General features: G+C 42.3%; 1 protein-coding gene across 4 annotated transcripts in view; it reads left to right on the top strand.

The window, feature by feature from the left end:
• Positions 1-11435, top strand: part of pkn1b (protein kinase N1b) — a 34384-nt gene extending 22949 nt beyond the window's left edge. For all 4 annotated transcript variants that reach the window (XM_030408075.1, XM_030408078.1, XM_030408074.1 and 1 more), the window contains 18 exons: positions 40-185; positions 505-718; positions 890-1084; positions 1395-1504; positions 2526-2669; positions 2844-2919; positions 4393-4534; positions 5083-5173; positions 6963-7054; positions 7447-7519; positions 7865-7956; positions 8095-8271; positions 8448-8510; positions 8626-8702; positions 8886-9028; positions 9861-9968; positions 10091-10171; positions 10247-11435. In XM_030408075.1, coding sequence (XP_030263935.1) covers positions 40-185; positions 505-718; positions 890-1084; positions 1395-1504; positions 2526-2669; positions 2844-2919; positions 4393-4534; positions 5083-5173; positions 6963-7054; positions 7447-7519; positions 7865-7956; positions 8095-8271; positions 8448-8510; positions 8626-8702; positions 8886-9028; positions 9861-9968; positions 10091-10171; positions 10247-10450 — 2228 coding nt within the window. In that variant the 3' untranslated portion in view covers positions 10451-11435. The remainder of the gene's footprint in view (positions 1-39; positions 186-504; positions 719-889; positions 1085-1394; positions 1505-2525; positions 2670-2843; positions 2920-4392; positions 4535-5082; positions 5174-6962; positions 7055-7446; positions 7520-7864; positions 7957-8094; positions 8272-8447; positions 8511-8625; positions 8703-8885; positions 9029-9860; positions 9969-10090; positions 10172-10246) is intronic.
• The last annotated feature ends 2763 nt before the right edge of the window (positions 11436-14198 follow it).

Here is a 14198-nt window from a genome sequence, read left to right on the forward strand (position 1 = left end):
GTTCAACCACTGTTAACTGAACCTCACTCTGTGTCCCAGGTAAGCCTGACCTGTGTGGGGTGGAGCTGCGCGTGGAGGAGCTGTGGCATCACTATCGCGTGGAGCACGCCATGGCTGAGGGGGCCAAGAACATGATGAGGCTGCTGGGAGCAGGAAAGGTCCAAGACAAGAAGGCCATGACTGAGGTCAGAGAGCTGACAGGAGATGATTTTAAAGACATAATTAGATGGTCCAGTGTAGTATGAATCATGTTCTGATGAATACTTAAACATTGATCCAAACAAAAGGAGCACAGCATGCACTTTCTTTATCATTTTCACAAGTTATAGTGATTTATATGTATTTAAATTGTAATTTTGAAAAAACCAACAGTCCTCATCAGTCCTGACCTAATTTCCGACCAAGATCAAGACATTTAAAACAAAAAAAATAGTGAAAAGAAATAAAGAACAAAAAAGCAAAACAAAGAAAAACACTCAGATATCCTTAAATGTGTGTGTGCAGGCTCAGTGTGGTCTGAGCGAGTCGTCCCAGCGTCTGGACCTGCTCAGGTGCTCTCTGGAGCAGAGGCTGGTGGAGCTGCCCGAGGATCATCCAAAAGCCTGCCTCATCAAGGAGGAGCTAGTGCTGGCCTCCTCCTCGGCCTTCAGCTCCCGCCACAGCACCCCCTACGTCCACAACCAATACAGCACCCTGAGCAAACCGTCACCACTCACAGGTAGACACCATTACTACAGTACACTGTGGAAGAACGGAATCAGATGTTTTGCTTACATTTCTAGTTAATTTTTTCTTTTTAAGACTTGCATCATGCATTTGTTTACTCTTTCGTACACTGTTTTTATAAATCAAGGTCATATTTATTAAAGACACTTCTCTGTCCTTCCAGGTACACTTGAGGTGCGTCTTCTGGGCTGTGTAGGGCTGCTGGAGGTCGTCCCAGGGCGGAGCAGAGCAAACCCGTTGGTTCTTCCCTCTCACTCTCCGGGAGATGGACGCTCCTCATTCAAACTGAGTGGCCTCTATAGCCGCAGCACCAGCAGCATGAGTCTCAAGATCCCCGGCAAGAACGAGGAGCTCTCCAGTAAGTGTTTGATTTTCTGAATTTGAACAGGTGCCCTTAGATTCACTCTATGTGTTCAGTTCTAATGTATCATAATGTGGGCTCATTGCGCCTCTTTCCAATACATCAGAACGTTCATTATTTATCTCATTTAAGAAAATTATTTTATTTTATGTTTTAATTGTTAACAAGCACATTTGTGATATTTACAGAAACAAATTCAGATCCATGGATTTTAAAAGGTCCCTGTTTGTCCTCCCATACACATCCCTCTCGGTTGAAAGTAATTCCATAGTCATTGGAAGCGTGTGTGTGTGTGTGTGTTGTACAGCGGAGGTGAGCGCAGTGCTGAAGCTGGAGAACACAGTGGTGGGTCAGACAGTTTGGAAAACTGTTGGAGATCAGGCTTGGGACCAGACCTTCACTGTCGAGCTGGAGAGAGTAAGACGCTGCACACTCTCAGTCTGTTACAGCGTGATTCATCACACAGTTTCACTATGGTGTTATTGCAAAAGTCTCTAAAGAAAAGCTGCAACATTCATTATTGATTATTTTTACAGTTTTCTCTAAATAATGCCTGAGCTCAAATGAGCAGTTTGCAGATGTATGTGTGTGTTTATGCTGCAAAAAGACACTGATCATCAGACGGTAGTAAAATGCCTCACAATGAGCACTGGTTTATTGGAAACAGCAGAGAAAAAAATTGAGAGAAAATTGAAATTAGCTCCTCATTATGTACCTGAGTCCCTGTAAGAAAAAATGTAAAAATACAAGACATGGTGAAGTGCAGCAAACACTGTTTTAGAAGCTCCCTCTTTAGAAATACAACAGAAGATAAATTCAGGCCATTTTAATAAAGAAGTCAATATAATTTCATCCACAATCTGGTTTCATGCTGCAGATAGCGGAAGAAGTAGTTTGTCTACAGACCAGCAGGGCACTGTACAGTTTATTCCCTTGCTGGGGAGTTGGAGGGCTGCAGCCTGTCACCTGAAGCCGCTTTTTCTGTAGTCATTGGTCAATTTAGTTGTAACATTTAGTTTTAGAGATAACATAGAGGTAGAGGTAACATAGAGGACATGATAAAGAATCACTGTCAACTATGCAGAAAATTGAACTGGACTATCGCTGAAGAAACTGCTGACCGTGAATGCTAAAATCAAAAATTGGGTTTGATTTCATGATTTATTTTTCTTTAAAGATAATGACTTTGGACTACATTCAAGTTGCAAGTTGTATTATAAAATTACATTTCCACACCAACCCTAGACACATTCCTACATGCCCTAAAATTTGACTGACTGAAAGAAGACTGACGGTAAGAATAATACTCCCTTGGTAACCATAAAAGGTTCCTGTATCTGGAACTGTCATCCTTAAAGAGAACTACTGAGTTTCTGTTTTTAAGATCTAAAAAACAAACCTTCAGGTAACCTTCTTGTTGTTGGTGTTGTGTGTTTAGTCCAGGGAGATGGAGATTGCAGTGTACTGGAGAGATTACCGCTCCCTGTGTGCTCTGAAGTACCTGAAGCTGGAAGAGTTCCTGGACAACCAAAGACACCGAATCCAGCTGGAGCTGGAGCCACAGGGGCTGCTGCTGGCTGAGGTACATGACACACACACACACACACACACACACACACACACACACACACACACACACAGAGGTAGAATACTAGCCTGTATTTGCATGAGAATAGGGGTACCACTAGGTCTGCTTTGACCCCATACGCACACTGTAGTTTCAGTTTGTTATTTTAACTCACTGTTTTTGTTTAAGGTGACTTTCTTCAATCCAGTAATAGAGAGAGGCCGTCGACTTCAGAGGCAGAAGAAAGTCTTCTCTAAACAGCACGGTACGTTCAAGTGTGTCACCACGTTTACATGATGGAAGAAAAAGTCGGACTATTACGTTAGCCCCGCTTAAAGAAGCCTTTCAAAGTCCATTTAAACGTTAGTCTCACTGAAATCGTACTACATCGAATTTCTCAAAGTCAGACTAACACACCCAGATAATGTGGTTGGAAGTTGAGTTTATTTTTCATGTATACACCATAGTCGGATCTGAACTAGCCTCCTTGTTTAGTGCATGCACCACAGTCCCTGCGTGGGTCATTGACCCGGAAGTGGTCCATGGCATAAATCTGTAGCAGAAAGCCAGGAAAAAACAAAAGAAGAATCCGATGATGAAGGTATCAACATGGCTAGAGCAAGAAACACACATTTTTGGACTGGCAAGGAAACACCTGTCTCACCTGAGTATGCAGCCCGTTTGCCGTTTCGAAACTTGTTTGGTATGGGACATAATAGTTCAACTGGATGAAGGTCCAGTAGCAACTAGCTAAAAAAGTGCATATCGCTACCTACTGTGGTGAAGTCAGACATACTTCCATCAATAAATGGATTCTCCCCTGGTGTTTGTATACTGGGACAATGGCAGTAGTCCAGTTAAATGTCCTAATCGAGCTATGACCCTAGTGTATGGAAACGCACTGACTGTGACCTGTAGGGGCGTGGTCTTCCATAACATTGGGACACCCCACAAGAGACTAAAGAATAGATTTATATTAGAATGAATGGTCAAAATAAGAAGCAGCAGGGGCTGAGATATCCCAGCTTTTAGAACATGGTATGGTTCAAGATAAAAAACACTAAATCCAGTCACTCTGAAATCACCACGGTATATATTTCAAAATTTGTTGCGCTCCCATCAGGGTCAGACATCATCCAGCTGTTTACAGACTGGGTAGATCTGACAGTCACAAGTAGACCCCACTTGCTTGTTGGGCTTACAGTAATCAATCAAAGTATTTTAAATGTTAAACTGTGAGAAAATAAAAATAACAATCCTGTCAACGTACATGCATTTGTTCAATCTCATTTATAAAGTATTTAAACATGCATTTGTGTTTAGAACAAATGCAAAAACGTCATGATTTATCTCTTTGAAATGGCTGGTTTTACAATTGAAGACAAGGAAAGGTGAAGAAATTTCTGGCCTGATGGGTGTTTGTCCGTCTGAGTGGTTCACACATTCGGTATATGACTGTCTTGTTTAAAGCAGTTATAAACCCAAGAGGTTGAGTGTTAATTACTGCTGGGATTTTCTGGAACTGAGATTATAAATGTTTCCAGGAAATGCAACAAGTCAACTGTCTCAGGCCATTAAAGCCACAGTTGACCTGACTCCATCAGATGGTAAAGGTGGCATTAATCGATGCTCTTTATTTCCTCTTCCTATATACAACAGTGATGAGACGTGGTAGCAATAGTCATTCTAGTGTTTTACCTTTCATTCATCCAGTTATACTCGGCTCTGTGTGTCTCAGGTAAAGCCTTCCTGCGTGCTCGTCAGATGAATGTGGACATTGCCACATGGGTCCGCCTGCTGAGGAACGCCATCCCCAGTGGAAGCAACGCACCTTCCTACACACCAAGTTTCTCAAGCAGCACACTCACACACAGCACAGGGTATGTGACCAGAGTTTACCTGCTACTGAATCAAATCTACATTTCTTGGTGACACAAGTTGGACTTGAAAGGTGCCATCTAAAGCTCTGAGAGCGGGGATGAACTGCAGAGGGACACTGTCAAGTTTCGTGCTATTAGTAGTCAACCTCTGTTGCTTTTTCAGCCATTTGATTTGTAAATGATAATCCCTGATTAACATTTTATACATCATTATTTTTACCACTTTCGATAAATTATTGAAGGATAATGTCTGTAGTTGTTTGTTTCAGGGTTGCATTGGTTTGTTTTGTTAATAAATCAATGGTAAACCTCATTTTTATGGAGCCTCAAGAGTGAACCAACCAAGTGCCAACCTGAAAAGTTGATTTAGTTGCCTGCATGTCCACTATCAAATCAAGTGTAGCTTTTTAAACCTCAGATCCTTGGCAACGTACTCTGCAACAGAGCTTATTGCTCATTTCCTTTTTTCACACGTTAATTCATTTTCCTCCACAGTGTTGACTTACAGTTTCAGATTTGTTTTCTTTATTTTGTTTGTGTGTCTGCAGAGAAATCTCAGTGGAGAAGCTGAATTTGGAAGGCACCTCACCTCCCAAAGCTGAAATCAGGAGAGATGTGGTGGATGCACCAGCTCCCTTGGTGAGTGAATGAGAGAGAGAGAGGGATGGATGGATGCCAAAGAAGAGGGGAAGCAGAGGCAAAGATGGGCATCTTAAAACTATCATGTTACTATTTTGCTCACTTCCTACCTGAGGCTTTTGGCTTGTGAACAGTGCTCCAGTCATAGGCCACTGCACTGTGTGCTGTAGTGAAATCTAAGACAGAGCAGGGGCCTGACAGAAGAGAGAGGGAGAGAGAGAGAGGAGAGGATGAGTAATTAGAGAGGTGAAGAACTGAAAACTAAGGGAGACAGCTTTAATGAGATGTAATTGGATGGAGGGGAGCTTTAATTCGATCAAGGCCAAATCCCTGTTTCCCAGTGTGAGGAACACAATCTGCAGAGGGCGATAATTTGGGAGAGAGGAACGGAGGGGTGGCACAAAGGAAAACCATGAATGAGAGGAAGTACTTCAAAGAGAAATAACTGGAGAAGAGGACATTTAGAGATGCTGGGACAGTAAAAAAAAAAGCATTGTAAAGATTGATTAAAAGGTGTAGGACGAAAGTTTAGCTTTTTGCCCCAAACATTTGACGTCAACCATGCTAATACCAATATGTGGTTCTTATCACACTATAATTGTCCATTAACTTATTTTGCAAACTTACAAAGCTTGCTACACATGTTCAGTTCCTTTTACAATGATTGTTTATGATAGTCTGTTATAAATGTTGTTTAGTCCTGACCCCTTGTTTTCTTGTTTGTGTGTATTCCTTAGTAATTGTATTGCTATTTGCACACTTTAAACAGCTCTTTGATACATACTATCAACCATATATCTGAATTTTAGAGCCTCTGTGGGTAAATTGGCTCTTGACACTTATATAATATTGAAGCAAAAAAGGGATTTGTATTATTTTTTGCTTTCCCTTACCCCTATACTATATAAATATTTAGTGTTCAATTAGATTTTAACATATATGCTTGACATGATTTAGATATGAATTTTCCAGCATAATTTTTTATCTACAATGACACTTATGTAAGTCCGCTCACTAAATTTGCGACACCAGCGATCGTGCTCAGTCTTGCTTAATGGGTAGTTAGATACAGTCAGAGCATTTCTTAAAAAGCTTTGATTTCTTTTCCACGGTATCCAAAAGTTGTTTAAAATTCTTACCATAACAAGATACATTTTATGTTTTGGAAAACTTGCATATAATAAATGTACAAAGTGGGCCGAACGCTAAGCCTTGAGGAACCCCACAAGAAACGAATCATTCTGAATTAATATGTTAAACTAAAGTGAGATAGATTGAATTTCATCTCACCTTTTGAATTCTGTATTATAACACTGGCTTTGCAGACCTTGTGCAAAATGCTTTGGTAATACAGTGCTTAATTCCGATGAAACAAATAAAGCAGATTTGAATTTTAGAGACCCGAGCAGCAGACAAACAGAATTAGGCGAGCACACAGAGAGTCAGGGAGGGCCTGTGGCAGATGGTGTGTTCAATAGGGGTTGAAGTATTAGGGGATTAATTACTCTGATGTTTTTTAGACAACTAATTAGCATTGAGGAAGGAGTGGAGAGGACAGGAAGGAGGGGAGGAGCGAGGCTGTCGGCCAGCAGGGGATCTGGCAAACAGCACGATGAGCTCCTCTAACTGTCTGTCTGTCTGCTGTGACTGAAGGTCGTTACAGATGTTCCAAATCATTTAGTCCCCATTTCTCCCTCGTTTTACTGCTACCCCCTTTCTGTCATCTTTCCTCCACATAATTGTTTCGTCCTCCCTTCTCCTCCTCCTTCGTCTCCGCGGTGTTTCACAGGAACAGACGCCGGTCATTGAGCCCCCTTCTACGCCGGATGTCCCTGTTCATGAGCCGCCAACCAGATCGCTGTCCCAGAACTCTTTACGCAGGTGCAGAGACACACAGGGACCTATCTGTCGCTCACACACACACTTACACACAGAAACCACACCTGAGCATATCTTTTTGCAATATGGCCAACACAGCTTGACAGCAGAAACAAACCCCCACACACAATATGGTCCTGTGTTGTAGCTTCTTTTTTACAACACCTGGTATTAAAGCCAAGTCATCATTAATGTGGATTAGAGCATATGTCACAACAAATGAGAAATGTGCTGGATGCTGAAACGGAATAAAACCTGTCAGAGTCACACACTGGACAGGGTTAGCCTTTTACAAAGCACAGTATTGTTGACCGTATTAGATACATTTTAGCATGACATCGTGTTGTGTTGTGTTGCATGCGCTGCCTGTAATCTGCCTATAATCTCTCTCTCAGACCCAACAGCGGCCCTCTGTGCCTGCAGGACTTCAAGCTGATAGCAGTGCTCGGCAGGGGTCACTTTGGAAAGGTACTCAAACTAAAAATTACGCTGCAAATCAAAAGGCTACATTTGCCTCTTTAGAAAGTGCTCTCTTCAGTTCACTGTCTATACTTTATTAGATTTAAATAAAATGCGACCTTTGTTGTCCCCTTTTCTAATTTATCGTTTTGAATATTTAAAGCTGCACAAACCAATGTTTTGAAATGAACACAGACTGTATGTTATGTTAAAGTTTTTAAGAATGCATGTCTGTAGGAGCTCGGGGTTGAATCTCACAGACAGAGTCGGAAAGAAATGAGAGATGGACTGACACATTGTTGGTTTTGGTCTGAACATTATATTTGACGGTAACAAAAATCGAAATCTCATCAGGTGTTGCTGTCGGAATACAAACGGTCAGGCAGCCAGTACGCCATCAAAGCCCTGAAGAAGGGAGACATCGTCGCGAGGGATGAAGTGGAAAGGTAAACGTACGCGACGCTCGGTGACCTCAACCTCAAGTCCCAGCTATGCGACGAAGCTCATCCGCCTCATAATTACACCTCGTACCGTAATTACTGTCTCATACGCACCCCCCTCCGCTCCCCTCTGTCTGTCTCCAGTCTGATGTGTGAGAAGCGGATCTTTGAGACCGTCAACGGCTCCCACCACCCCTTCCTGGTCAACCTGTTTGCATGTTTCCAGACGCCAGAACATGTGTGTTTTGTCATGGAGTACACCGCAGGAGGAGACCTCATGATGCACATACATGCCGACGTCTTTTCTGAGCCACGTGCTGTGTGAGTTCTGCTGTGTGTGTGCGCGTGTGTGTGTGTGTGTTAAAGAGAAGAAACAGGACGTCTGTGCCTTCTTGGAAAGCTCCATGCTCTGTGTCTGTCTATGCATCCATTAATTAAAGAATCATCAGTATGTACCAGTGGGTGTATTAAACCTCTGTCTTGTGTTTATCCAACAGGTTCTACTCAGCTTGTGTCGTCTTGGGTCTGCAGTTCCTTCATGACCATAAGATTGTGTATCGGTGGGTACTCATATTGTCTCTACATATGGCATGTACTCTACAAAAGGGATATGAACTCTATCTCTTTTAACAACAATCAATATTTGGCGTAAATCCTCTTCCTTTTCTGTGTCAGGGATCTTAAATTGGACAACCTGCTGCTCGACACAGACGGTTTTGTGAAGATAGCAGACTTTGGGCTCTGTAAAGAAGGTGAGTGTTCATCATTTATTCATCATATTGGCCCTCTACAAATGCTAGATGAGGAAATGTTCCATACATTAAGGGAAATTGAGTTTCTTAATGTAGAGGACTTATTTTGGCTCATCATTTCCGCACTCAATAATTCTCTGTCTTCACCACTTTCTTTCGTCTCAACTCATTTCTCGTACTGAGGCATGGGTTTTGGGGACCGGACCAGCACATTCTGTGGGACCCCTGAGTTTTTGGCCCCGGAGGTGCTGACCGACACGTCATACACCAGAGCCGTGGACTGGTGGGGGCTCGGGGTGCTCGTCTATGAGATGTTGGTCGGTGAGGTAAGAATGCAGAGATGAAGATCTATCAAAGATGATATAACGCATCTAATCTATGGCAAGAGACGTGAGAGTAGTTGCAGTTAAAAATAAGATCATGGGCAAGATGTTTGGCAGTCCTTTTTTTTGCTTTTCATGTTGAAATATGTAAATTTCAGCTCTACAGTAACTACACACTTTTGGTTACTTATCACTTAGACCTCAATATGGGGGGATGTGTGTCAACTATTTCTTGACTCAAACCAGTTGCTAGGCAACAGCAGAGACTCCAGGAAGTTGCTGGACCTGGCCAAGATATAGTCACATGACCCGCTTAAAACATATCATTTTTACACTTTCTGTATGTTTTGAACAAACGAAAAAAGATGTTTTCCTGATTTCCAGTCTTTATGTTAAGCTAAACTAACTGGCAGCTGGTAGTCGCTTTATATTAAGTGTTATCGATCGTTTTATCAAACTATAAGTGAGTGAATAAGCCCATTTCCCAAAATGCTTTCTGGCTCAAAACTGAACTATTGACCTTCAATAAGATCGGGCCTAAAGTGTTTAGAGCGAATAGTGGAATGAACAGCTGAGAGATGGAAAATGTGCACTCTCAGTAAAGACAGAAAGAAACAAGCAGGCAGAAAGATATCACATGGAGAAAAGTGGAAAGCACAAGCAGAACGAGCTGTGATGCCTCTACCTGAGTGACACATGGGGGGGGGGGGGGATAAATATTTGAGATACTGGAATCCTTCTGACATGTATAATTGAGTTGAGATTGTTGACGGCAGATTTAAAGGAGGTACGATAGGTAATGCAATTTAAAATAATGTGTGTCACTTTCTTTCAGTCTCCTTTCCCAGGTGACGATGAGGAGGAGGTTTTCGACAGCATAGTGAACGATGAGGTGCGCTATCCCCGCTTCCTCTCCACCGAAGCCATCGGCATCATGAGACGGGTAAGACTCCTCCACGTCACTCTTGCGTTTTTGTTTTGATTTAAAGTTTAAGCTCAATTATCACAAAGAATTCTACGTAAATGATGAAGCGTTGTGACTTTGTGTTTTTGTTTGGTTGCTAGCTGTTGAGAAGGAATCCTGAAAGACGTCTGGGCTCTGGAGAAAAAGATGCTGAAGATGTCAAAAAACAGCCTTTCTTCAGGGTGAGTGTCGAGTTTTAAATCTCAGTGTTGCTGCAGTGCGTCTTGGTGAGAAACTAAATGTGAATGTCGTTTCAGAATATGGACTGGGAGGCCCTTCTTCAGAGGAAGGTCCCGCCGCCGTTCGTCCCGACCATCGGAGGAAAGGAAGATGTCAGCAACTTTGACGTGGAGTTCACAGCTGAGGCTCCCACCCTCACGCCGCCCCGCGAGCGCCGCACCCTCAATCGCAAGGAGCAGGACTACTTCAAGGATTTTGACTATGTATCCGACCTCTGCTAGGGTCGGAGGTCACAGGGTTCTTAGCTGCCCACTGCCAGCCACAGACTCTGAAATGAGACGGAGAAGTGACGGCTGACTTTGTCCTTGCACAGGGAGAGAGAGAGAGAGACTTGGTTGCGATGAGAGGCGAGGATTACCCTTACTCTGTCCTTTCTCTCTGTATGTGTGTGTTTGCGATGGATGGAGGACCGGCTGGGCCGAGTGTGTGTGACAGAGGATCAGCGGATTCTGATCGCCCGTTACACACACACACAGTGTCACGGATCTGCTGACCCCGAGATCAGCAGATCCGTGACACCGAGTGGCTTTTAGAGGAGGAGGAAGTGGTGATGATAGCATAAAATAATCCAGATTATGTAATGGATGATGAGAGGATGGACTATACTGTCTGTCCTGCCTGGCAACACACTGAAGCATAAAAAAAAGAAAAAAGAAATCAGCAATTGTACCGAAAATGCTCAGAGAGAGTGAAAATCAATTATTCTGACAGGAAGTTTGTCTCTTTCCTTCCTGCACTTGCTCTCATCTCTTGTCCCTTTATCTCTGCTGTTTGTTGCTGCTACGTGTGTGTTTCGCTGTGTACGGTGTCCCTGCCTCAGTCATGAATGTATCCACATCATGCACCACCTGTACATTTACACACGGGGGAGCCAGAGGAAAGAGAAAACATCTGCCAACTTCTGATCATGATCAGAGCTGCTGCTGCCACCTGTTGGAAACAGCAGAGCAAAGAGAAGGGGAGTCTGCGCTCCATCTCACCCGGACACCTTCTCCATCATCGCCTCCTCGTGTCCACCGTCTTTCGGTACAACACAGATTTTTTTTTAACTACAATCATTTTTCAATGACCACATGAGAGCTTTTACAAATTGTATTCTTTTTTTGTGATTCATAGTTTTTTTTGTTCCCTCCGTCTGTGTTTCTTCCTCTGTCATTTGCTGGTGAAATGTGTTGGAACTGTGACTCAGTAAAGATGTGAACTCAACACAGAAGCAGTGATCATTGAATTCATCACATGTTCCGTTGTGGGCTCCTTCTAAACCTCGCTGTATCTCCAGATCCTCTCTACAGTTTCGCAAACCCTCCTGACTGCTTCTGTAGCGCCGCCCGGTGGTAGATGTGTTATTTTTTTTGTCAAATGTCTCAATAACTATAAAATGGATTATCCAGTACTTCAATTTATAACCAATTACCTGCAAAACTAATGACAAATTCCATCAACCTCAGCTCTACTTAGTGTTCAGTGCTAAACAGCAACGTTAGCATGACAACACATTCAACTAATTAGCCTGGCTGTAGGCTCTTTGTCTTTTTTATGATCTACGCTTCAGAAACTAGCAGGTGTATTCAACAGCCAGATGTTTTCAAAATGATTAAGTCTTTATGTGCAGCTATAAAAGTCTTGTTTGGGACACCGTAAGAAGTGAATGGATTTCAGGATTTCCTATTCTTTCCTTTCCTCTTCGCTGGCAGCTGTTGGCAACTTCTTGAGGCAACGCCTGGGCCAAAACACAGCAAAAAAACGCTATCGTGTCACTGAAATAAAGAAACAGACAGTCAGTCACTACCTTAATCCATGACAGCTGAGAATTTGTTTCTTTTTTTTTTCTCAGGCTGATTTTTCCATTTGAATAATTAGAGAAGATGACAATTAGACTATGATTAAAACTATGAGCTGTGATGAACTTTAACCCCTGTTAATGGTCCTTATATACTTTTTCCTCACATCTTAGACATGATTTATCCTTCAGATACAGTAACCTAGAGGTAAAGCAGACAGTGGAAAACATGAGTTGTGACTGCTGACATTGTATTGACGTCTGCTTCTTGTGATATGCTAATTGCCAAGCGTTTTGTCACAGGACAGCAGATATCTGTGCATGTTATTTAGCTGACACCAGGACAGAGAACTTAAAGGTGCACTCTGTAGTTTTAGGGAAGAAATTTTATTAAAAAAAAAAAACTTCATTGACTGACTTTTCATGCCTAAACAAACAAATTCTCTTAAGCTTCATACCGAATTAACTTACTAAACAGACTTTTATTTCGCCACCTTTCTAGCTTCAAACAGTGTTCTAGGGACCCTATATTTCTGAGAACAGCTTATGCATTGAGTAATGGAACAAAACTATTCCTGATTTTGTATTTTTACCAATATATTGTCGCTATTAAAATTCTGAATCAGAATTTTCCCAGCAAAACTACATAGTGCCCGTTTCAGCCTCACCAGCTGATGTCCACATCAGTTCTCCACCCTCACAGAAGCTCAGACGGACTTTGCGGGTGTGACAAACTCGTAAAACTCAAATAGGAGGCCTAAAATTGCCAAGCCAGCTTTGCAGCACTTGGGTAAAAATATTTTTCCATTTCTGAGGTGTCAGTGGGGTAGATGTTGTGTAAGATGATCCTCGTGAATGCAGACCGGTGCAGAACCAGGCCGAGCCTCAGCCGTCGGTTGTAATTAATGGTGTCCTGAAATTGCTGTCATTGATGACATTCTTAGAATTTATTATTGGGAATGGCAGTGGACGCAGAGGCAAATGCAAAACACACACACACACACACACACACACACACACACACACACACACACACACACTGGTGAAACCGTCCCAAGAAATGGCTAAGATAGATGGATTGTACACTAGTTATAGCAAATCACTATTATGGTCACACACACGGTACTGTGTATGGTCAAACTCATTGCGTTGTTCCAGAATGAATATAATGAATAAAATAAAGTGAATACGATACATACGATAAATAGAAAGATTATGAATAAGATTAAATAAAAATATATAGCCAGTAAATGATGTGTTCGAGGTGTTTAGCAGACCTTATTTAGAAATGCCCTGATGGACACAGAAAGACTGAACTCTGATTTTGCTGCATCTTAAATTGTTCCGAAAGTAAAATACTGTATATAACGCATAATAGCAGCGTTTACGTCTCAGAAAAGCATTCTAACAGCGTGGCTACAAGATGTTTTTATCCCCTGTGTAAGTATTGCATCAAAGATTTGCATCAGATGCACATTAAAGGACCGCTCCAGTGATTAAGTTCTGCACTTGGTTGGGGGGACTAACAGGGGGACAATTGCTGCAGCAGAGGCCGATACAGTATCTCGACTCTTAGTGTATGAATCAAACTCCAGAGATCCTACCATTCCCATAATGCAGCTCTATAGGTTTATACTCCCACTTCCTGGTAGATGCCAGCGTCTTTAAAATTACACACCTACAGGCTTATTATTAAAAGATATGCAGCGTTGGTCCCAGTAACCACACATGGGTGTTGGTGAGCGGTCAGGTGCCCACATGGGTGACCCGTACTGGGTTATTCCCGCAGAGATCACAAGCGTGTGGAGGTCTGTCACACCTCACTGGGACACGTTTCAATCAGGTGGACATCGTGTCACAAATGCAAATACTGCACGACTAAGCTTGAGTTGATGAATTGTAGAAAAAAAAGCAGACATACCACGATTTTATTTTCAATCTTTCCTATCTCATATATTTTTTGAGAAAAGGATATGGATTGTAATATTTATTCAGATTTGTGATATTATCATCATTCCAATTAAGAGGAGACGGTTAATATCACATTACTGCCACAGTTGTTAGCGTTTGGACGTCACTCACAATGGAACTGTACTCCCAGCCACAGTAGGACTCTCTGTGTAGGGTTGGAACTATACTCTTATACAAGAGGTGGCCAGAGGGTGGGCAAGGCTTGGGCAAAAAATGTA

This window comes from Sparus aurata, chromosome 23 (assembly GCF_900880675.1).
Source record: "Sparus aurata chromosome 23, fSpaAur1.1, whole genome shotgun sequence".
NCBI lineage: Eukaryota > Metazoa > Chordata > Actinopteri > Spariformes > Sparidae > Sparus > Sparus aurata.